The sequence below is a fragment of the Trichosurus vulpecula genome, chromosome 1 (assembly GCF_011100635.1).
Source record: "Trichosurus vulpecula isolate mTriVul1 chromosome 1, mTriVul1.pri, whole genome shotgun sequence".
Classification (NCBI taxonomy): Eukaryota; Metazoa; Chordata; class Mammalia; order Diprotodontia; family Phalangeridae; genus Trichosurus; species Trichosurus vulpecula.
The window spans coordinates 102,839,257-102,865,397 of NC_050573.1; the positions used below are offsets into that span (position 1 = coordinate 102,839,257).

The window sequence follows — 26,141 nt, forward strand, 5'->3', positions numbered from 1 at the left end:
TGTAAAGTTTTGGTGAGTTACCCATGATCACGCAGCTAGTGGGGGTCTGATGCAAGGACCGAACACAAGTTTTCCTGACTCTAAGACCAGGCCTATATCCACTGGCTATATTGCCTTTAAGAAGATATTGACTAAATAGTTCACAAACTGTCAGGTTTTCAACATTAATTGTTAATATGCAACATAGACATCACAAATTTAAATACTTTAAATACCCCATAGACTGAATATATCAGAGATTCCAAGTTCCTACAATAATATTTCTCTCAATTATAATATCCTCTACTTACCTCACAGGGAGGTAACTCCTGCATATGAGGAAACTGAGATTTCAAATTACTTAAAGTCATAGAACTAGTAAGTTATAGAACCAGGTCCAGAGCCCAGGTCTTTAGATTTCTGGACCAGTACTCTCTTCCTTCCTAACTCACAGAGTTGTTGGGAGAAAGGTGCTTCGCAAAATGTCAAAGTGTTCTATAACTGTGTCATACTTATTATTTCCGCTACATGCCATGCTGTCTCTCATGTAGCAAGCGAGTAATATTTTAAATGACTCTAGGGAACGTTCACCGTGAATGGGGTCATAAAGTTTATATAAAGTAGTTGAACTGAAGTAGGAGTATTAGAGAGAATTTTCATTGGAAAATCATATCTATTTTAACATGTGTGTCCATGAAGGACACAAAAATAGTGTTAAGTTATTAAGGGAAACCACCAATATTTTGAGTACATTGCTAGCGTTTCAAGGTCACTATCAAAGAGGGAAACCACATCCTCCCACAAGATGTCCTCTGGTGACTCCAGCTTTGGCTTTCACAGGTCAGCTTTCATGAAGAATTTATTTTCTTATGAATAGGAGTACATCTAAAGTACTATGTTTTTCTTCAGGATACAAGTCTAGTTACTTACTGTGTTTATTATAAATTGGCTAAGAGAAGGTCATGAATACAACATGGAAAGCAATGTAGTGTATTGGAAAAAAGCATTGAATTAAGAATCTGGAGACCTGAGTTTGTATCACAATTCTGGCCCTAGTTGTTACCAAGTCAAGCCAATTCATATCTGAAAGCTTTGGTTTTCTCACCCTTAAAATGAGATGGTTGAACTAGCTGATTTCTAAGGTCCTCTCTATCTCTAAAATTCTATGTCATTTGTTCTAGCATTCTGTATTCAAATGTCCCTTCTGGCTCTAATATCCTGTCTTCTAAGGTTCCTTCCAGCTTACACATCCCATGTTCTGTGTTCTAACATTCTGTAATCTAAAGTCTGTTCTCATTCTCACATTCTAGGTTTTATGTTTTTACATTCTGCTTCTAACATTCTACATTCTATAGTACCATCTAGCTTTAACTTTCCATGTTCTATGTTCTAACATTGTACTCTGAGGTCCCTTCTAGCTCTCACATTCTATATTTTATGTTTTAACATACCAGTTCTAAGATTTTATCTTAAAATCCCATCCAACTCCATAATGCCCTGGTCTTTATCCTAATCTATGTCTTAAAGCCCTGTCCAACTCTATAAATCTATGATTCTGTGTTTTTTATGTGGGCTGAGGAAAACTTTAGCATATAAAATTCCTGAGGCAGGGATATAAAGTGAATTTATTTAATCTTTGTGCTCTCACAGAGACCATAAAACAACTCAGAATAGCTTAAATTTCAGACAGCATTGTAAACCGACATAGTCATCCCAGTTAAATTTAGCCCATGTTGCTGTGGTGCGGTAGAGTACTCAACTTTATAATTACCAAATCATACATTGTGAGACTCGACCCTAAAGGGACACCATCCCCAGGCAATGAAATTTGAGATTAAGATACTTCATTTGCAGCCTAAGAAAGCCTCTTTTCTGCATCATCTTTGCCTAAGGCTAGGCGCTGTTTCAACAAATCATATTCAGTAATACAAATAACTAGAGGGATTAAGGCATAAGACACAAGGTATCTTAATTTCAGGAAGTCGTTTGACGAAATTTCCCATGCTACCCTTGTGACTCAGATGGAAAATATGGGCAACATCTTAGCACAATAGCATTGCAACCAATTGTGACCTTTTGTAATCAGTGAATCAGTGTCAACATGGAGCCAATGCTCTAATGCAGTGGTCCAGGGCTTTGTCAATTACTCGGATGAAAGTTGAGATGGCATACGCTTATCAGGCAGGAGGGATAGCTAACACATTGGATAGCAGAATCAGGGTCCAAAGACGAACAGCATAAGTACAAAGGCTAGGAGAGATATGACTAGGCATATAGTTAATCTGAAAAAAAAGAACTTTGGTGGATCAGGAAGCTCAGCATAAGCCAGCATAACTGGGCAGCTAGGGTAGATAGTTTGCCTGAAGTCAGGAAAATTCCCCTTCTTAAGTTCAAATCTGGCCTCAGACACTTACTATCTGTGTGACCCTGGGCCAGTAACTTAACCCTGTTTGCCTCAGTTTCCTCATCTGTCAAATGAGCTGGAGAAGTAAATGACAAACTGCTCCAGTATCTTTGCCAAGAAAACCCAAAGGGGGTCACGAAGAGCGGGACATTGCTGAAAATGACTGAACAACAACAATATGGAATGATTGCTAGAAATATTTACTCAATCTTAGGCTACTCTAAATGAAGCACTGTGGTTTCAACTACAGTATATTTAGAAGAGCAAGACCAAGAAGAAAAGGAGGCTTAAAACCAGATAATACAAAGAGGAATGATTAGAGTTAATGAGTATATTTAGCATGGAAAAGAGAATTAAAGAGGAAATGATAGGTTTCTGATGGGGTCTCATTAGGAAAAGAGATTAGATTTGTTCTGTTTATCTCCAGAGAACCAGGGTCAATGAATGGAAGTTGTAAGGAAGTGGAATTAGCCAAGTGGAAATAGCCAAGAACTTTCTAACAACTTGAAAAAATAGAATAAAATGCCTTAATAGAGAAAACCCTGCATCACTAGGAAGCAGCTGATGGTGCAGTGGATAGGAAGCTGACCTGGAGTCAGGAAGACCAGAGTTCAAATTCAGCTGCAGACACTTATTAGCTGTGTGACCCTGGGGAAGTCATTTAACCTACCTGTGTTTGCCTCAGTTTCCTAACCTCTAAAATGGGGATAATAGTAGCACCTTCCTTGTAGGGTTCTTATGAGGATCAGATGAGATAATATTTGTAAAGTGTTTAGCACAGTTCCTGGTGTGCAGTAGGCGTTACGGAAATAATGATTCCCTTCCCTTTTTCACCATAGATGTTCAAGCAAGAGGAGGATCACTTTTGAAGCTGTTGAAGATATTATAGAGATAACTCCTGGGAGGCTGGAATAATCTTTTACATTTCTTTCCAATAGTAAGATTATAAAATTCTAACTTGAACCCAACTCCTTCTAAGTGCTCCTCTATGTACTAAAGTCCCTTTCAGTAACATTCTCTGATTTCTAGTTTCTTCCTGTCCTCCCCATATACGTTCATTTTTTTGTTTGAGTTTTGTTTGATTTTTGGACCAGATGTGATTTTTATTGATATCGGGCAGTCCTAGTTAGAAAAATCCTTCTATCATTGCATAATGACATCTATAACTTTTATCTTAAAGAGTTCCCAGGAGGTTTAATATGAATGTATATGTTGAGCCTATATCAATTTCTATACCTTCTTGGGGTGGGCGGGAGGAGAGAGATGGGGAGAAAATTTGGAACTCGAAATCTTATGGAAGTGAAAGTTGGAAACCAAAAATAAATAAATAAATGAGGAGAAAAGAGTTCCCAAGAGGTTTAATATGAATGTATATGTTGAGCCTCTATCAATTTATATGTCATCTTGGGGTGGGGGAGGAGAGAGATGGGTAGAAAATTTGGAACTCAAAATCTTATGGAAGTGAAAGTTGAAAACTAAAAATAAATCAATAAATGGGGGAAAAGAGAGTCCCCAGGGGCACTGAGAGGTTAAAGGACAGACCCATAGTCACACAGTCAGTGTCTGTCAGAATCAGAACTTGAACTAATGATAATGATGATGCTGATGGCTTGCGCTTTGGGGTCTGCAGAGTGCTTTACAAATATGATCTCTTTGAGCCTCACAACAATTCTGGGAGGCAGTTGCTTTTATTATCTCCATTTTACAGTTGAGGAAACTGAGACAGACAGAGGTTAAGTGTCTTGGCCGGGGGTACCTGGCTATTAAGGCTGGATTTGAACTCAGGTCTTCCTGACTCATCCAGAGCTTTAGCCACTGGGAGTATTCCTCCACCTAAGGTTGATACTCAGTCCACTGTACATTAAAAAACAAACAAACAAACAAACCTAAACTTAGCTCATTTTGAAGGATATAGTGTTACTTAAACCCACTAAAGTACGAAGACAGCTTACCGATATCATGGAAGTCAGGAAGAGAGGTTGCTGAGATGTCCTTTAGCTGGGATCTCCAAGTAACATTCACTCCGAGGCGTTCCACAGTCAGACACTCCACCTGCACTGTAGCATCATCACAGACAGGAAAATAGGCGGTACTCCCAAAAGTCTTCACCTATAACAAGACAAAGACCTTTGGGTTAAGAGGCTGACTTCTGTCTTTTTCACAACCATCATCATGACTAGTGCAGTTTCAACTCATTTCATCTACTCCTGCTAACATGTAAACATATTACTCTAAAAGGTTTTGTGATGATGGGAAATTATGTCCTGGACTATGTGTAATGAGAAATGGGAAACGTATCTCTCTAGATAATGGAGAAAGCCCACAACTGCTTTGTTCCTTTCCGCTGTCCTTAGCATGATGATTTCATTATATAAGGTAGAAAGGACTTAAGAGGCCATCTAATCCAAGCTCCTTCTTTTACAGGTGAGAAAACTGAAGCCCGCAGAGGGAGGTTAAGTGATGTGTCCAAAGTCACAGGATGGCAGGTGTTAGAGGTAGCACTTGAACCCAGATCATCTGATTCTAGAATCGGTGTTCTCTCCACTTTCACATTCTGCCTCAGGATAGAAAACTGAATCAACAGAATGGAATACAATGTGGTACAGTAGAACTCACATCTTCTAACTACTATATGATATAGTTTTAAAGATATTAGAAAGCTTCCCACCGTCATCCTCCAGTGCCTATGAGGTATACAGCAATAGGAAGCCAAGGCACTGAGCACAAGAAAACTCATGTTTGGTAATTGGAGAATAATCCAATTACCTGGAGCATAATATGAAGGAAGGGGAGTACTAGGAGATAAAGCTAGAAGGGAAGGCCAGGGCCAGGTCATGCAGAGCCTTGAAGGTTAACCTAAGGAGTTCACACTTTATTCTGTAGGCAATGGAGAACCATTCGAGATTTTTGAACACTGCTTTTTACTGCCATTCTGCCCCACCAGGTCCATATAATCTCTTCCCCTGACTTTAGCTTCCAAATCTCTATTGCTAAACCCCCAATCTCCTGGAAACCTCCTTTGCATACAACGTGGGCAATTCTTGGCCATTTGTTTTCCACATGGATTAAAAAACTGGAAAAAAGGGAATTAAAGCATTACAACTACCATCTTAAGGAAATATCTGATGGGTCTAGGACAAAAACTATGCCTTTCACATATTCTTACACACATTAGAGCTCATGAAGAGTGTTTAGCATGTGATTCCTGAGAACTCAGAGGTTTTATTCAATGATTCAGCCAAGAGATTCATAGCCAAATGCAACATTGACAAGAACAAGCCCATGGCATAGGCATTCTTAGGAGAGGCACCACAGTGATTAATGGAAATCATACTGGACCCAGCCCCAAAAACCTTGCACTACAGTCATGTAACCATGGAAGTGTCATTGAATCACTGAGCTTCAAATTCATCTTGTTGACCTGTGGTATCATAATGCTGTCTATTCCCCAGGGCTATGATGAGGATTTAATGAGATAAGGAGCATAAAATAACCTGAAAACCTTGAATAAATAATAAATATAAGCTGGTAGTAGTAGTCATGGCAGCGATAGTAATGTGATGAATGATTGATATGTTAAATAGGCATTTATAGTCTCCCTCTACTAAACTGTAAGTTCCATGAGGATAGGGACCAATACTTTTTCTAAATTTTGCATTCACCCTAATATGAGGGTTCTCAGTCTGGGATTCCAGACCCCATGGATAGATTTCAGGAAGTTTATAAATTTGGATGGGAAAAATTACATCTTTTCACTTTCATTTCATCTAATTATTAATATGGGCAACAAAACATTATTCTGAGAAGTCCACAGATTTTCATCAGATTGTCAGAAGAGTCTATGACACAAAAAAGGTTAAAAAGGATAAAATCCCTGGCCTGGTGCTTATAATTTTGGTATGCATACAGTTGGCACTTAATAAATGACTATTGTTAAATGTTATCAATATATAGGTCATATATATTGCCCCGTACTTCAAACTCTTCAGTGACTCTATTGAAGAACGTTTAGAGTCAGGAGACCTTACTTTGGATCCCACTTCAGACACTAGCTATGTGATCATAGGCAAGACATTATAGCTTTCAGAGCAAAAAAAAAATGGGGAGAATAATACTTGCAGAGGCTATTTTGTAGGGTTTTTGCAAGAAAGGCATTTTGCAAGTCTAAAATGCTGTGTAAATATAAATAATCCATAGATATATATCCTACTGTCTAAGTCTAAGCCCATTAACCTGGCATTCAAGAGCATCCACAAGCGGCTCCAACCTCTGCCTTCGGTTTATTTCGCACTGTTCTCCTGCACGTATTCCGCCGTCCGGCTAAACAGGACTGTTCATAGACCATACACACCCTCTGCTTTCTCACCTGTGCACCTTTGCTGCATCATTCTTTATTCCTGTATTTCCCATATTCAAATCCTGCAATTATGCCTGATATTCAAATTCTAGCTCAACTGTCACTCAGTTCACTAAGTCTTCCTTTATCTGCTTAGCTATTGTCAAACAACTGACAAGCATTTATTAAGTGCTTACCATGTGGGCACTGTACTAAGGACTAGGAGACAAAGGAGGAGGAGGAGGAGGAAGAGAAAAAGAAAGAAAACATTTCTTGTCCTTAGGGAGCTTATGTTCTATCTAGCTAGCTAGCTATCTGTCTGTCTGTCTATAGATAGATAGATTTATCTATATCAATATGTATGGCCTGGAGTCAGGGAGACTCATCTTCCTGAGTTCAAATCTGGCCTCAGACATTTACTAGCTGTGTGACTCTGGGCAAGTCACTTAATCCTGTTTGCCTCAGTTTCCTTATCCATAAAATGAGCTGGAGAAGGAAATAGCAAAACACTCCTGTATCTCTTCCAAGAAAACCCCAAATGGGGTCATAGAGAGTTGGACATGGCTGAAATGACTAAACAACAACACCGACAAAAGATAAATACAGAGTAGATAGAAGGTAACCTAGAAGGAATGGGCGGCTAGGTGGTGCAGTGCATAGAGCTCCAGGCTGGGAGTCAGGAAGATGCAAGTTCAAATCTGACCTCAGACACTTATTAGGCTTTATGACCCTGGGCAAGTCACTTCACCCTATTTGCCTCAATTTCCTCATCTGTCAAATGAGCTGGAGAAACAAATGGCAAACCACTTCAGTATCTCTTCCAAGAAAATCCTGAATGGGGTCATGAAGAGTTGGACACAACTAAACAACAACAAACCTTAGAAGGGGAGGCTGGGGTACTGGGAAAGAACTCCTAGAGGAAATGAATCTTAAAAGAAGCCAAGGATTCTCAGTCAGAGTTTGGAAGGAATAGTATTTCAGTCATGGGGAATAGCTAGTGCGAAAGCATGGAGGTGGGTGACAGAGGATGATGCATGTAGAACAGTAAGTAGGCCAGTGTCACGGGACCACAAGGTGTGCAAAGTGGAAACAAGAATATGGGAAGACTGGAAAGCCACACAGTGGTCGGGTTGTGAAGAGCTTCAATGCTAAACATAGAGGTTTATAGAGGATCCTAGAGGTGACAGGGAACCATGGGAGTTTACTGAATAGAGGCGATGACATGGCCTGACCTATGCTTTAGGAAAATTACTTTGGCAGCTGTGTGGAGAGTGGATTGGGGAGGGGAGACACTCGAGGCAGAGAAATCATTTAGGAAGCTACTATAATTGTCCTAATGAAATGGGAGGAGAGCCTGAACTTCATGAGGTTTGATATTGGATCTGAGATTTCACTGGTGCTGTAGTGCCTGGGGCCCTAAGACATTAAGAGATATTTCTAGGATCACACAGTCAGGCTGCGTTAGAGGCAGGATCTGAACCCTTCAAGACTCCAAGGTCAGCTCTCTATCCACTATTGCACGATGCTACTCTAGTTTTTATATGGAATTTATATTGTACTTTGTATTACATATATATATATATATATATATATATATATATATATATATATCTGTACATTTTATCATCTTCAATTAGACTATAAGCTATTTGAAGACAGGTTGTTGTTCAGTCATTTGTCAGTTATGTCTGACTCTTCGTGACCCCATTTGGGATTTTCTTGGCAAAGATTCTGGAGTGGTTTGCCATTTCCTTATCCGGGTCATTTTCCAGATGAGGAAACTAGGGTAAATTACTTGCCCAGCATCACATAGCTAGTAAGTGTCTGAGGCAGGATTTGAACTTAGCAAGAGGAGTCTTCCTGACTCCTAACCTGGTACTCTATCCACTATCCCACATAGCTGCTTTTTGAGGGTGGAGGACACATCTTATTTACAGCTTGAATAGCTCAAAACTCAACTAAGACTTTTAGAACATCTCCTGTTTTCGTATTACCCTCAGGGACAAGCACAGTACATTGTGCTTGAGATGGGGAGGGGTGAAGGAGTAGGAGTGCAGACCAATGATTTCACAGGTAGAGGAAACTCCCCTTGTGAAAACAACTTCCACCAAAACACATCATCGATTCACTTGTAACATATAATCTTGGAGATGTGTCTGGGCTGCTGAGAAATTAAGTGATTTATCCATGTTCATATATATAATATGTCCAGAGAAGGGACCTGAACTCAGGTCTTCTTCACTCCAAATGAGATCTTCTAGCCACTGAATCACGGTCTTTAGTAACTATATAGTGGGTACTTACTGAATGTTTATTGAAAATGCCTAGCACAGTGCCTGGTAGGTGTTTCATAGAAGCTTGTTGAATTGGATGGATCAATGCATGCATGAATGAATGCATCCACGCCTAAAGCTTGATTTCTTGTTTATTAGGGGGCAGGTGACTGCAGTGTATGGACCACTAGGTAATACGACAAGTACAGCAATGAGAGAATTTAACAAAAGAGACTTAACTAAGGCACTGGAACTCAGCCCTAGATTCCAGAGAGAAAGAGAGAGAGAGAGAGAGAGAGAGAGAGAGAGAGAGAGAGAGAGAGTATGTGTGTGTGCGTGTGTGTGTATCTCCCACAACAGAGAAATAATTCAGCTACAATTTCAACACATGCAAACTTTAAACAGGAAAACAAGTGATGTGGGAAATTATTAGAGCATGTGGCCCTGGAGGACAAGCAGACAACAGAGACAGTAGATAATGAAAGAGCCTAATTGGGGCCCAACCAGATGTTTCTTATTCTTTTCCTCACTCCTGTCTGGCTTTGCTGAGTTCTGTGTCTCTATGACTCTTGTAACTGCCCTGCTTGGGACCAGAGGACCAAGACAGCATGTTCACTTTGTTCTACTGTCTGGACCTGAGTTTGCTGACTGCATTTGACCTGCCTCACATGTTTGCTGTGAGGTAAACATTTAGCATAAGTTTGCATATTAGTGTGAATAACAGTATTAGTACTAGTGTTATTAGCCTTGGAGTCTGTAGACAAAGCCTGGAAATGGATAGAGTGCTTGCCTGGGAGTTGGGAAGATTTGAGTTCAGATACCACCTCAGCTGCTTACTAGCTAAGGAATCCAAAGCGGGTCAGCCTCTCAGTTTCACCAGCTATAAAACATCAATAATGATAGCATCTACTTCCCAAGACTGTTGTGAGGATTAAATGAGACAGTGTATAGAAAGCACCTCAGCAAGCCTTAAAATCTTATATAAATTCTATGTAATTACTGTTATTTGTTATAATATATGAATCTCTGAAAGGCAGTATAGCATAACAGATAGAGGGTGGAATTTGGAGTCCGGAAAACCTGAACTCAAAGCCTGTCACATATATATATGCACATGCACACACGTAATATATATATATATATATATATATATACCTCTAGGTATAGACACATATACATGTATCTGTGTATACACCTATATGTGCATACATATATTCATATATATGTTATTGTCTTTGTTTATAGGCAAGACAGGGGTTTTATCTAGTCACAGAAGGAACCAGCTTATGAAGTAAACTTAGCCATGAGCTCTGCTAACCAATAGGGCCTTGGATGGTTTTTGGCTGACAATACCCCGTCTGCCTCATCACCAGTAGGGGGTTGTACTGAGCTGAGAATGTAGGGTATGATGGCAAGGTCCTCCGTAGGAAGTACCCCTTTAACAGGACCTGAAGAAATAATAATGTGTAGCTAGCTAGATATACACACATTCACATATAGGGATATATATGTACTTCTATGTATATATGCATTTACAAATATACACACATATAATTATATATGTATAAACACAAAAATTATATATACGCTCTGTCATTGTGTGTATATAGTTATATATGTGTATTGGCAACCAAAAATGGGCTCCTTAGCACTTAGTCAACAAGTGCCCTTGACTAGTTTTGCTTTTTCCCCTGAACTGAATGCTGTTTGTATGTTGGACTGGAGTAAGCTTGTCGGCCCCTTCACCTTGCTTCCCTTGCTTAAGCTGATGGAAAGAACCTGTGCTTTCCCGGTCAACCCCTTCACCTTGCTTAAGCAGATTGAAAGAACCTGTGCTTTCCCCGGCGTACCTTACACCCCCGCAAAAGCCGGATGGTTAAAAGCAGCTCCTGTTGGAGCCAGAGGCTGCTATAGCTATAGCCACAGCCGAAGCAGGAGCTGCCAGTAGCAGAGCTGACCTACGGGAGGAAGCTGAACAAAGACTTCAGGCCAGTGGGTAATCTTTTTACCATAGAGGGGGAAGCATGATTTTACTTTATGCAATCATGCTTCTCTGTAGCCTCCTGGTTACTCTTTCAAGGCGTACTTATTGGGCCTGGAAGCTTTTGATCAATATATCAAAATGGGGTTGCTGGTTCATGGGTTGGTTACTGTGGAGCCTAAATATACGTTTTGATTCTTCTGCCTTCTACTTTGAGAGTTTCTTATATCCGGCGGTTCCGAACCTTTCAGACATGTTTATGATCCTCTTTGAGATTATAAACTCTGCCCTCCTAATATATATATATATAGTTTAGTTTGTTAGTTATATATTTATAGAGATAACATATATCTACATATATTCATACATATACACGTGTACATATACATATATTGTGGGTACATACACATATGTGTTTGTATATATGTCTATATACATATCTCTATCTCTCTCTCTATCTCTATCTATCCATCTGTCTATCTATCTATGGCCAGAGAAAGAAAACAAGATTTCCAGTTGGGGCCTGGGCATTATTAGCAAATGGGGCAATGCCTGAGATGTTCCAGTATTGTTATAGTCCTGCTACGAGGCCCAGAATGTATTAATTACTCTGACCATTTACAGAGTTTTCAATCAAACAATATCCTTTTATAACAATGTCCATTTATAATAATGAAATGCCCCCAATTTCATGGCACTTTAAAGTTGCAAAGTGTTTGTTTCACAACAACCCTGTGAGTACGGTAGTAAATGTATTATGATCATTCCCATTTTATAGATGAAGAAACTAAAGTCTCAGACAAGTAAATTGTCCTGGATCATATATGTCTAGTAAGTGTCGAGGTTGATAGGTGAAGCCACATCTCCTGATCGCTAGACTAGCACTGTTTGCAGCATCCAGGCTCCCTCTTAATTAGATAAAGTGGTTTGCTTATTTTTCTCTCTTAATACCCTCTTGTTAATCACCAGTTACCTCAAATCATGGAAATTTTTCAAAGTTTCTACTTGAAAAAATGTTGGGTCTCCAGTGTAAATGGTGTGAATGGGTTAATTCAGGCTCTTTGCCTGAAGGGTTCACATCACCAACTGAACACCTTTCACTACACTAAGTTCTCATTCTTGCTCAGGTCTGGGAAATACCTGAATCTGACAGAAGCCACGGGCCTTTAGCTCATCCAGGATGAAACTCTGGAAAGCCTGGAGTAAGCCAGAGTAGTCAGCGCTGCACTTCTTCCCAGGGGGAAGCTGAAGATGGAATTGTACTTGGGTTTGCACGGTCTGCAACAACTGGAGTTCTGTAAGCACATCAGAAGGAACACTACATCAGCATTGTAACTCGAGAATTTTCTGCTCTGTAGAAAGAACTTTCTTTCAGTTACCTTGGAAACCAAAAGAAGGATAAGAATAGCACAGGATGGAAAGAGCTGGAGGGGCTACAACCTGCCTTGGTAGAAAGAATTCCCACACTAGAGATGTGAGGGAATTCTAAGCAATGCCATACGAGGCTTGGGCCAGAGAGAAGACATTGGGAGGATTTGATGGCTCTTTTCAAGTGTTTAAATGGGGGTCTTGAGAAAGAGAGATCAGAGTTGTTGGGTCCCAGAGAGCAAAATTAATAATCATGGGTGGGACTTAAAAGAAAATAGACTTAAGAAGGCTATAAGGAAAAACTTCCTAGCAATTAGAGCTGCCCAATCGTGAAATGAGCTGACTTCAAAGGTATTGAGTTTCCATTGCTGGAGGTCTCCAAGTAGAGGCTGGTTAACCAGTTCTCAAGGATGCTGTCCAAAGAATTGTTACTCTTTCAGCTCCAAGATTTCCGAGATTCTCATCCTGCCTGATTGTTATCAATATGTTCCCACAAATCAGCCCAATGCACTGGAGCCTCTCCCTCAGGTGAGATACTAAGAGAAATAATGGCCCTTGCTGCCAAGGAGGCTATAATCTGATAAAGAAGAGACTTGTACAAAAACAATATAAGAATAAAAGAGAATGTAGGTGCATACTAGAAGTATGAATATGGTCAGCCAATCCAGAACCCCAGAATTTCAGATTTAGAAGAAACCTCAGAGGCCATCTAGTCCAACCCTCCTGGTCCCCCCAAAGTAATCCCCCACAGCATCCTCAACAAATTGGTCCCCTAGATATTACCTGAAGAGCTCCAATGAGAAAGAACCTACCACTTCCCAAGGGAGCCCATTCCATTTTGGGATAACTCTAATTATTAGGATGTTTTTTGCTAACATAGAGCCCAGATTACTTTCTTTGCCTCTAGTTTTGGTGACCTCTGCCTTCTGAGGTTAAATAGAACAAGTGTAATCTCTTGCACGTGACAGCAATACCATTGAGGCTGTGATGCTACGGAAGGGAAACAGATGGGAGAACTATTAGAATGAGGAGCTATCTTCACAAGGTCTGGGAAGAGGCACTCCCCATATCCTCAGGTAAAGGCAGCAGGATACAGATTGACCCTGGCCGTCCTATGCCTGTGAGTGCCTATGGGCATACACATTTTGCAGCAGCATAAAGGAGTTCTAAATGAGAAATCCTGAGCAATTCTGAAGTGGCCCTCAAAGATGGCAATTCTCTGGAGGTATGGATTGCTGCAGAATTAACAAAGTGACTTTATTCTACAAACACACCCATTCCACCCTGTGGAACATCTGGAGCTCATTGGGAAGAAGGCATTCCAGTAGAACCCTCTAGTTTGTAGCTTGGGCATTTCTTTTATTACCCAAAAAGTCTATGTTGAGTTTTCAAATTAAATACATACCCAAACATGTTACATTCATAAAAACCATATGGTTGGTTGTTGTCCTCTGTTCTCAAAAAGGACCAAAATGACATCATTATGTTGGAGTCAAGGTACAGGGTGTTCAACTGAACTCAGGAGGCTCTACCACAAGTCAGGCACAAATAGTCCGCAGGAACATTTGGAGTAGAAATGTCTCTAAATTTGTGCATCTCACGTTTCTTTTGAGCTATTTCAATTCTGCTTTGCTCACAGGGTACAGTTCCTTCTTTGATGCAGGCACCCCATGCTGGGTAGTCTTGTGCCTCCCATGACATGCAATCAATTCCAAAGTTCTTCAGAGAGAACTTAAGGGTATCTTCGTATCACTTCTTCTGACCTCCATATGAGTGCTGGCCTTGTGTGAGCTCTCCATAAAATAGTATTTCAGGCAAACATACTTTTAGCATTTCAACAACATGGCCAGCCCATCATAGCTGTGCCCTCTGCAGTAGAGTTTGAATGTCTGGCAGTTTAACTAGCAAAAGGACCTCAGTGCCCAGTACCTTATCCTGCCAGGTGATCTTCAGAATCTTCCTAAGACAATTCAAATGGAAGTGATTCGGTTTCCTGGCATGGTGTTGGTATACTGTTCAGGCTCACAAGCATACAACAATGAAGTCAGCACAACAGGTCTGCAGACCTTCAGCTTCTTTTCTCTCCCACACTTTCTTTTGGAGCCTCCCAAACACTGAGCTAGCTTTGGCAATGTGTGTATCAACCACATCATCTATGTGTATGTATATCCCTGGAAACTATATTAGCAAAGTAGAAGAACTTATCCCCAGCATTTAATATTTCTCCATATCATGGTGCTGGCTGGTGGAGAACATGCATCTTCTTGATGTTGTTAGGCCAACAATAGCACAAGCAGCAGAGAATTGATCCATGTTGGCCTCAGAGGCTCCACTGAGTGCACAATCGTCTACAAACAAAAAAATCATACACCAACTCTTCTTCCACTTTAGTCTTGGCTTGTAGCCTTTTCAAGTTAAATAATTTACTGTCAGTGTGGTATCTGACCTTGATGCCATGTTCGTCCTTATTGAAGCTATCTGACAACATTGCTGAAAACATCATGCTAGAAAGCATGGGAGCAATCACACAGCCTTGTTTCACTCCGTTAGTGACTGGGAAAGCATCATCCTGTACAAGCATGCTGTCATGAGACTGACATTCAATACTGATGAACTTCTCCAGTCACCCAAATTTTGCCATAATTTTCCACAAGCCCTCACAACTGACAGTACTGAAGGCCTTGGTAATATTGGCAATGTTGTGTAGCCCTCTGTTCTGCTCCTGGCATTTCTCCTGGAGTTGTTGGGCAGCAAACACCATACTGACCATTGCTTGGCCCTTTCTGAAGCCACACTGGCTCTCAGGTACATGACCGTCTTCCAAGTGGAGGATCAGCCTATTACAGAGGATTCTGGCAAGAACGTTGCTGGCAATGAATAAGAGAGAGATCCCCCTGTGATTGTCACAGGACAACCTATTTCCTTTTCCTTTATACAGATGGATAATAGAGGCATCCTTGAACTCCTGGGGGATGACCTCCTCTTCCCATATAACTCTGAAGATCTCAGTCAGCTTTTGTATGAGCAGTGGACACCCTGCCTTGTAAATCTCAGCTGAAATAGAATCAGCACCAGGGCCTTTGTCACACAAAAAGAGTCTAATGGCATTCAAAACTTCTTCTTCAGTTGTAAGTTTGGTTTGAGATGGATCAACTTCAACCTGAGGTATATGGTCAATGGATTCAGCTTTAATTGTTGATGGTCTGTTGAGGATTCTATGGAAGCTCTCAGCCCATCTCTCCACAATCGTGTCTCTATCACTAATCAATGTGGTTCCATCAGCACTGAGTAGTTAAGATGCGCCATAGGTCTTTGACCTCTAAATAGTCTTCAGAGCATCATAAAAGCACTTTGGATTGTTACTACCAGCATAAAACTAAATTTTGGCTGCTTTCTTCCTGAGTCAAGAATTCCGCTTCTCTCTAAGCTTTGTTTGTACTTTACTTTTGATGGAATTAAATGCTATCTTCTTAGAGATAGATGAACTATCCTGCTTGTAAACCCTGTGGAGTTCTTGTTTTTTCGTAAGCAGCTTCTGAATTTCCCCATTATTTTTGCCAAACCAACCTTGTTTGTGGGTGATCTGACCCCAATTTTTTCCTCACTCCTTTTCTGTTCCACTGTTGCCAACTATGTGTCACCTCAGCTTTCTCTCCAAGTTAGCAACAAACTGTTCCCACTTAGAGACACCTCTGATCTATAGACTTTAAGTCTTCTGATAATCATCTTGGCTTGGGGCCATCACTTTTATTGAATGTGAATATTTGTCTTGGAGAAGATAAGTCTATGGTCAGTCCAGCACTCTCTAAACACTCATTGCCTTCATCATTCTCAATTATGTTTAAGTAAAAGGAAGACAGTGTTGGTGATGAGAAGGTCATGAGATGCGCAAGTCTTCAGTAGTAAGTAACCATTGCTGCTGCTATTTCCAACTCCATTCCTCCTAAGAACTCCCTGCCATGTCTGGTAGTCTTTGCCTACTCGGACATTAAAGCTACCAAGAATTATAAGCTTGTCCTCTTTCACCACATTGATGATGAGGGTCTCTAGGCCTTCATAAAATTTTTCTTTTACCTCATCAGGATTTGGTGATAGAGTGATGGATGTATCCACAACTACTGTGTCATCACTTGCCTGTCACCATAGGACTTAGAGATAGGTAAAAGTAGTAAAATGGTATGGTTGATATCTTTTGATTTGTGCATAAATTGGATGAAGTGAGGCAGAGTTGTGCAAAGTCATCAACCTCACCCTCTCTTTCAGAGTCATCAAAGAACAAGTGGCAAGACAAAAGTCAAGATGACTGGTGATGGCTCAAGATGCAGTGGATGACCTTGGTATCTTGGATGTCTAATGAAGCCCTAAGTGCTCCATAGCACCTGCTTCTGCTGCCTTCATGGAGGTTGGAAGAAATTGTTCTCATCTACTTATTCTGCTGGGGGAAATCTTCACATGCTTGGGATAGACTCCTCCCTAACTCATTGAGGGGTATGAGACCTCTTGGCTACTCTCAATCTGGTTTAGACTGTCTACTTAAATGGTTTACCAGTTTGGCTGCTGCGCATGCTACAGGTAAAAGTAGGGTGAATCAGGTGGACACCACAGGTAGAAAGCAGCCCTGAAAAGGGCTCAGTAGCCCTCACACTCTACACCTACATTTGATCCTACAACTAAACACTCCCATTCCACCCAGGGGAACATCTGGAGCACATCTAGAATAGGGCATTCAACTAGAGTCCTCTAGTTTGTAGCTTGGGCATTTTTTAAATACTAAAAAACCCACTATGTTGAGTTTTTGAATTAAATACATACCCAAAAATGTTACATCCATAAAAACTATATAGTACCTATGGGAACACCACATGACTAAGTGAGTTATAAAGAGAGATCAATTCCACATCTACTTACTCTGACAAGCCTGGGGCAGAGGAGGCTCTGAAATCCAGCGCTGATTCTCTATATTGCATATAAATGGCCCCCGGGGCAAAGCATTTTGATAGCCCTGGCGACACATAATCTGGCATTGCTGAACAGCCTGTCCTTGGTCTGTCCCCTTCTCACAAAGAACTGCTCCATGGACTACATCAGAGGCTTTAAAGGGCAGTGGACACTGAGGACCTAGGAGGAATGGGAGATAAATGATTGGCATTCTTAAGTATTAATATGGGCAAAGTGGAGGAAAGATGTATATAGTCTAGATTACAGCAATTGCAAAGATAGCCCCTTGAACATATATCTTGGACAGGCTTTGAGGATGGATGATGAACGTGGCTTAGAACTGGGGAGGAGGAAGAAAAAGAGAGAAGTTTCATTTGGGAAATTACATGGTGCTTCAGTGATTCCAAGCTGCTGGCTGACACAAAAATCCATCTCTTTGAGATTAAATATTCTCCCAGTAATGCTATAGGGCTGAGAACCATGGAACATCACAACCTTGAAAGAATTCCACTCATTGGTAACCCAAAATAAAATGGAAAGACCTACAGGGTACACATGTAGGCTATAACATATGGCAAACAATGACTTATGAAGAGAGGGGTAGCATAAAAGTCCCTGGAGAGACACTATGAGGCAGGAAAGCACTGGATTTGGAAACAGGAAGACTTATGTCCAAACCCGGCCTTGAACCCTTACTGTGGGACAATGGACAAATCGGTTAACCTGTCTGAATAGTTTTCCTGACTATAAAATGAGGATGATGATAACATCTGTAGCATTATACCAGGCAGCATGGTGTAGGGGATAATAGTTTAATTACTATTTACATGGCACTTTTCAAACTGTCTTTACAAATATTCTCTGATTTTATCTTCACAACCCTGGTGCTGTTACTATTCCAACTTTTCAGGTAAGGAAATAGGCAGACGGGGTTAAGTAATTTGTCTGGGGTCACACAGCTAGTATCTGAGATTGGATTTGAACTCAGGTCTTCCTGACTCTGAATCTTGAGCTTTATCCACTATGCCATCTAGCTAAGATCACAGATTCATCCAAATAACCTAAGTAATTCAAGTGAAGTTCTGGACAGTGTAGACACAGAAACTGTCCTTGGTGAGAAATCTGTTTAGTTATTAGATTGATTAACACAAATCTGTGGATATAAATCAGTAATAGTCTTTAGTAAAAAAGGCGGAGCGCTCCTCACTTATCTTCTGTGTTCTGTCATAGTTATTTGGGCATTTCCCCTACTCTCCCTTTCCCATTAGATTATAAACTCCTTGAAGGCAACAATCATGTCATCTTTATGTTCCTCAGCTCATCCTTCCTTCCCTTCCAATGACTAGCACAAGACCTTGTACAAAACACTTAATTACCATAGGTGGAATTGTTGAAACTACAGGCATTACATGCTCCCTTAGGTTTCATTGTAAACTTTTGAAGGTGTGGAGGAGAAGAAAGGGGAGCAAGTGCAGATGGAGATCCAGAGCTATCATTTCACAGACATGGAGGAAAGCTTCCAGTATGAATGATGCCCTTCAACAACTACCTTTAACTTGAAGTCTAAACGATTTGCCTAGGGCTCTCAGAGGTTGAGTCACTTGCCCATGGTCACACAACTAACATTGTGAAAGACAGGACTTGACCCCAACTCTTCCTTACTCCATTCACTACCTCATGCTTCTTCTTATGGCTATTACATCACTTTATAAATAATGCCACATCTCTAACTTACCAGGCAGACAATTCAGTGCTTCCATGCCTCCACTCTCCCTTTTTTCCCAATGCTTAAAACACTCTTCTCATCTCTGCAACTAGAAAGCCTAGCTACCTTTAAAGGCACAAATCAAAGGCCACCTCCTCTGTAAAGCCTTCTTTGATCTCTCAATACCAGGGATCCTTAACCTGGTCACATGCCCCCAAGGAACCCAGTAAACTTGGATGGGAAGTAAAAGTTAACCTCTAACTGAAACATGACACCTTTCTGCGTGATGAATGTAGGCAACAAACATTATTTTGAGGAAGGGTTCATAGGCTTCACCAGACCACCAAATGGATCCAGGGCACGAAAGTGATTAAGAAGCCCTGTGTAGGGATCACAGAAATGATCCCTACCTCCTCTGAAAGGCTCTAACACTTTACCTTTCCACCTTAGATAATAGATATTAATGTCTAATCTCATCTTGAAACCATAAGCTCCATAAGAGCAAGGACCACTTTTTTTTTTTTACCTCCGAGAGCAACCAGGATGAAGCATTGTACACAGCAGCTGTTCAAGACCAATTCATTGCATCACATTGAATTTTCCTCTCATCCAATGAGAAATATGGACTAGATCCCAGGGAAATGGTTCTAGGGCTGGAAAGGATCTCAGAAGTAATCTAGCCTAACCCCTTCCTTCTACAGATGAGGAAATTAGCCCACAGAGGTTGACTTACTGGTCCAAGGTCACACATCTAGCAAACATCAAAGACATAATATTCTCTCACATTATGTCTAAGTACTTAAAGGATCTATTACTTCCTCTGTTGTAAGCATTTCCTCCAGATCACAGCCCCTCGACCACTTGGTAGGAAGTCTACAAGGGCTTCAGTGTCCAAAATATTAATCACCCTGCAGCCAGCTTAGTGAGGAGCCTCTCTGAACTCAGCCAGGCTTGTTCCCAGATGCCCAACGTAAAATTCATGGCCAGAGACCCATGCAGAAAGTCAGGCCAGTTTGGTGGCATCAGCCAGGGCTTGTGGTCCCCCGCCACACAGTACAACCTCAGGGAACCCAGCATTACCACTCTACTGTCATAGGGCATTGGAGGAGGGCTTAAGCAGAGAATTGGCGCAAGTGTAAAGATCACTCTTAGGGCTCACATGTAGGCCACTGATTTCTTCTTTACTGAAGAAAAAGCAATTCTTTTCACCCCAGCTTCAATGAAGACTTACCAATCTCATATTTTACAGGGGAACAAAGGAGACTATGGTGAATGAGGTCTCTGGGGTTTTTTTAACCTTCTTTTCCCCTAGATTAACAGTGTAGCCAGCCCCATAAAATGATAGGGTTAAGTTAAATCACCCCTGAAGTTATTTTCCACCTCAAAAGTGATTCTAGATAAATAAAATGATGTATATGAAATCCATGGGAAACAGATGTGTCCAATAACGCAGTCTCAGCAGATGGAAATCTATCAAGCCGGAAAGGTTCTGCACAAAACCTTTTGAGAATTCTCCATTGCCTACCCAATAAAATCCAAACTCCTTCAAGGCCATCCACAACATGTCACCTATCTCCCTTCCCTGCTTTATTTCACACTAATAACACACCAACACATATACACACATACATTACATGCCTACCAAACCATTCACAGTCCCCAACAGATGTACCATGCTTTCATATCTATAAACCTTGGTTTTTTTCCCATTTTTAAAACTCCCTCTTTCCTAGGTTATATGCCGTCTCCCTCCTGAAGGCTCTCTCATCAAGATTTGAGATATTTTGGGTTGTTATCATTGTATATGCTTTGTAATCCTGCACTAGACTTCAAACTTCAAGAGGGTAGGCATGACCTGTCCTTTAATCTCTCCCAGCATTTCCCAAAGTTCTCAGCACATTTAATGGGATCTACTTCACAAATATTTATTGAATTTTAGAGGACTTGCCCAAGATCACACATTTAGTCAGCAGAAAACTTAGGACTTAAACCTGCTTGTTGACCCCTTCTCCCCCAGTCTTCTGTTCTTTCTACTTCAACAGGACGCCTCTGAGGAATATGGAGTAAGGCATTTAGAGCTGTATGAACACTCTCATGCCACATGGTAAGAAACAGCAAAGAAGTGAGACTTCACTGTTTCTGGTCATAAAACCTGGCTCAACCACTCACTGGCTATGTGACCTTGGGCAAATCACTTCTTCTATTAAAAATGCTATTAATAATACATGCCCAGCCTGCCTTACAGGTTTATTTGGGAGGATCAAATGAGTTAAGTGTGGGGAGGCATGTTGTAAACTGTAATGTGTCATATCTTTTTTTCTGTCTTATTGCTTAGATAACCCCCTTCTCTGTGTGTGTTTTGAGTGTGTGTGTGTGTATGTGTGTGTGTGAGAGAGAGACAGAGACAGACAGACAGACAGAGACAGAGACAGAGAGAGAGACAGAGACAGACAGAGAAAGAGAGAGAGACAGAGAAAGATTTGTAAGTCTATTTTCCCTAGATTCCCTTTTTGGAACCAGAATAATGAATGTTTTGAATTAGCTGTCAAGGGATTTGCCTCATGAATTTACAAATATTACATAACATGTTGACACCTTTGCTGCCAACAGTCATAATTTCATCCACAGTCCCATATTCGCAAGCCAGTGTGTCCTTCAGCCTTTTCACTAGTCCCATCTAAGTCCCCATGCTGAACTGCAGTTATAAATCATTCCTGGGAAAGGGCTCAAAGAATCATAGAATCTCAGAGCTGAAAGGAGCATCAAAGGGCATCCGTTTGATGACAGATAGTACTAGATGACTTGTAAGATCTCTTTCAGTTCAGACAGTCTATGACTCCGCACCCCTTACCGACATTCAGTTCAACAATTTAATTCAACGAGCACTGATTAAGTCATTTTTAAAGCACTGTGATGGGCACCAATGAAACAAACATCAAAATGAATCGGCCCCTGTTCTCAGGGACCTTATGTTCTACAAAGGGGCTTCACCATGTATACCTACGAAGAGATGGGAAATGTAACTTTAAGAGAGAGAGAACATCAACAACTGGCATCATCAAGAGAAATCTTCCATAGGAGGTGGTATTCAAGTCATACTTTGAAAGAAGTCAGAATTCTACAAGACAGAGACAAATAGGGAAGTGACCTGACAAAATCCACTAAAAAAACTTTTAATGATTGAAAACTCTGCCTCCTGAGGCAGCCCATACCTCTTTTGACCAACTCTATTTGCTATAGAAGCCTGGAGTTATACTAAGCTCAAACGTGCCTCTTGTAATAACAACCACACCAGCATACCCAGGATGGTTGCTAGTGCAGGTTGTTTTATCTGCTTTACTAGGAAAGACAGCTGTTTCACAGGTCAACAATCTTCTTTAATTATGTAAAAGACAGATGGAGAAAATACAGAGAAAAGAAATAAAGACCAACAGACAGGGCTCTACAGCCCGAATCAAAGCAAAACTGCTAGATATACTTTGCGTTCACCACTGGATGAAGAAAGCCTTCATCTCTGAGGAGGGAGGAAGCTCTGAACATTCTGCCACTCAGAGTCTCAACCAGGGAACCGCAACATCTTTCTCATAACTGAGCCCCCAAAGCAAAAGCTTGCCTCTCACAATATATACTCTTTAGGTTCAGTGCCTAATTAGAAATTAACAAAAGGTGTGTAAGCCTTCCTATGAGCAAGCAAGCTTCCCTTAATGGGCTCCACAGGAGGCCTATTGGTGGGTGGGGAAGATCTTATTCCCCATTAACCTTACGCCTCTCTATTTTTTCCACTCCCTGTTCCTAGATCTGCCTTCCAGAGCCAAAGAGAATCAATCTAACACCTTAATAGCCTTCCACATAATTGAAGGTAGCGATAATGCCCCACCTCCTTTTCTTCTACAGAGGCCAAGCACCCTTAATTCCCAAAACTGGTTTTCATATGGCTTTAATACAAAAATATAACCATTCTGATTCCTCAGTTGTTAAAGGGACACAGTGAAGGAGGCTCAGGGAAAAGGCAAGAACCTGGAGCTGGGACTTAGGAGGCTGCCTAGCTTTGCCACCACCTTGCTATGACTTTGGGCAAGCTTTTCTGGGCCTCAGTTTCCCCATCTGTAAGTTGAGGGAGGATTACAAAGGCTGTTTCCAGCACTCATAGGCTATGAATCTTACAAGGAAAACATCTGTGGAGACTATTCTGGTGAAAACCCTCATTGTATCCAACATGCAGGACAAAGTGACATGTGTGTACTTGGCAGACATCCCTGCTGATGCTGAACCACAGTCCTGTCCTGATCCCTTACTGTGACACATTCCACAGCTTGTGAATAGTTTTTCCTGTTTCCTAGTTGCCTGATCAGGATGCATGAGAAATTAGGACAAGGACAGGAATGTCAGGTCAAATAAGATCACAGAACTTACACCCCAGGCCCAGGAACAATAGTCCCTTACATGGGTATAGTCCTTTGCATTTTATAAAGCTCTGTTACCCCTATTACATCTCTGGGGCAGGATCCTAGCATTTGAGAGCCAAAAGGGACATGAGAAATCATCTGGTCCAATGCCTTCATTTTAGAGATAAGGGAGCTGAGGTCCAGAGTTTAAATGATTTGCTTAGTCAGTAAGCCAGCAAACCTTTATCAGACACTTACTATAGACTACCCACTGTTCTCTGGTGCAAAGCTAGGATGAAAGTCCTAAATGAGTAAATGGTAAAACCAAAATAAAGAACCTAGGCTTCCTGACTTTCAATCCAAGGCTCTTTCTATATTCCTATACCTACAGTAGATCTTATCAATCATATAGGAGAAGGCAAAATAGGCACTTTCACCATCTAATGATAATTAACAATAATTAATTAATAACAAAATAAATACCTATTAGTCATAATTAATGGAAATTTGAATGTAGAAAGTACCTAGCAGTTTACAAAGTAATTTCCTTACAATGACTTCACAAAGTAAACAGGATAAGCCCTATTATTCCAATTTTATGTATGAGAAAACTGAAGATGATATGTCCAATATCATACCCAATTAACTACCTAGCAATAGAGCTAATACTAGTACGAAGGTCTCTAGTCTCCTAGTTTAGCGCTCTTTCTATCATAGCATCTCTCTAATAGTATGTCTCCCTAAGTCAGTATGGTAGAAACTTGATAATGTGAGCTTATGCCTGCTGTTTCTCTATCATCTGTTCCACTGCACATATCAGGAATAGATAATGGCTTGACAGAAAACCTCAAAAGGTTCTTGGTTCTTCTTAGATCTGCAGCACAATCCCATTGACAAAGGGATTCAAAGGAACCACAGGACTGAAGTAGGGCAGATATTGTCCCATTTTCCCAGCTAAGAGAGATAGTAGAGTGTGTGAAATATAGGGCCTTGAGCTTGACTTCCCTTCCTGGCAAAATCTAGGTCATATTCCTAAAGGGATACTTAGTGAACATTTAGAAAAGTAAGTGGCGATCACAAAGATACATCTTGGTTTCATCGAGAACAAATTATGGCAGACTAACCTCATGTGGTTTTTTTTGGCAGGCTTACTACTAGACTGTTTGGATCGAGAGGATGCTCTAAGTATAATTAGCCCTGATTTTGGCAGAGCATTTCTTTCATGAAGTTCTTATAGAAATGTTGAAGAGATGTGAGTTAGACAAATGGTACAATTAGGTGGATTTAGAGATGGTTGAATGGTAGACTCAAAGACTCATCATTAAGGTTCACAGTCATCTTGGAAGTTTTCTAGTGGGGCATTTCTTGGTTCTATGATTAGCCTTGAGTTAATTAGTACTTTTATTGATACCTTGGATAAAAGCATAAATGACACACAATTCAAATTTATAGCTAACCCCAAACTGCCAGTGGATGAATCAGAATTCAAAAAAATCTTGACAGGTTGTAACACTGAGTTGAATCAAATAAGAAAAAAACTTGATAGGGATAAATATAAAGTATTATATCTGAGTGAAAAAATTAACTTTAACTTTACAAACACAATAGGGAAGGCAAAAGATCTGGGAGTTTTAGTCAAGGCACATCAACACTTACTAAGTATCTACTATGTGCCAGACACTGCTCTGGGGATAGAAAGAAAGGCAAAAACAACACAAACCAAAAACCCAGCCCCTTCCCTCAGGGAGCATACAATGGAAGGGAGGAGACAACATGCAAAGAATTACATACAAATAAGATATATACAAGATAAATTGGAGATATCTCAGGAGAATACTAGCCCTAAAGGGGACCAGAAAGGCTTCATTCAGAAGATTTTTGCTGAGACTTAGAATCCAGGAGGGAATCTAAGGCATGGAAGACAGTAAGTGAAAATGTATTGTGACCAGCAAGGTGACCAGGATCATTTGGATCAAAGTATATATGGCAGAGAGTAAGGTATAAGAAGACTGGGAAGATAGGTAGGAGACAGGTGATGAAGGGCTTTAGAAGTCAGAGGCTTTCATTTTTGATCCTGGGGATAATAGGGAGCCATTACAGTCTACTGAGTAGGGAGGAAGGGGTGACATGGTCTGACCTATCCATTACAAAATTTACTTTGGCTGCTGATTGCAGGATAGATTGGACCAGGGAGAGACTTAAGGCAGGCAGTTCCACCAGTAGTCTATTGCAATAGTCTAGGCGTGAGGTGATGAGGGCATGAACCAGGGTGGTGCCAGTGTCAGAGGAGAGAAGGGGACATATACAAGAGATATTGCAAAGGTAGAATGGACAAGTCTTGGCAACAAGGTGAGTCAGCAGCATGTTGAGGCAGCCAAAAACACTGGCATGCTGTTAGACTGAGCTAAGAAGGAAGGAAATGCATTTATTAAATGCCTACTATGTGTAAGCCATTATATACTAAGCACTTTACAAATACTACTAAGCACTTTACAAATACTATCTCATTTGGTCCTTATGACAACTCTGATAGATAGGTGCTATTATTATCCCCATTTTACAGACAAGGATATTGAGTCAGACAGAGGCTTTCCTAGAGTGTCTCAGGCTGGATTTGAGCTAAGGGTTTCCTGACTCCATACTTAAGGCTCTAATCACGCTAAGCATGTGTCCAGGCCCAGGGAGTTGATAATACTTTTGTACTCTTCTCTGATCCAATAATATCTAGCGTATATGCTATCCAACAAGGGGAACCATCTTTTAGGAAAGGCA

The 26,141-nt window shown here is 40.7% G+C and overlaps 1 protein-coding gene across 1 annotated transcript in view; it reads right to left on the bottom strand.

The window, feature by feature from the left end:
- Positions 1-26,141, bottom strand: part of TG (thyroglobulin) — a 385,510-nt gene that overhangs the window by 309,042 nt on the left and 50,327 nt on the right. The window contains 3 exon segments of the mRNA XM_036741632.1: positions 4,336-4,492; positions 12,114-12,268; positions 17,250-17,459. Of these exon segments, the coding sequence (XP_036597527.1) occupies positions 4,336-4,492; positions 12,114-12,268; positions 17,250-17,459 (522 nt within the window).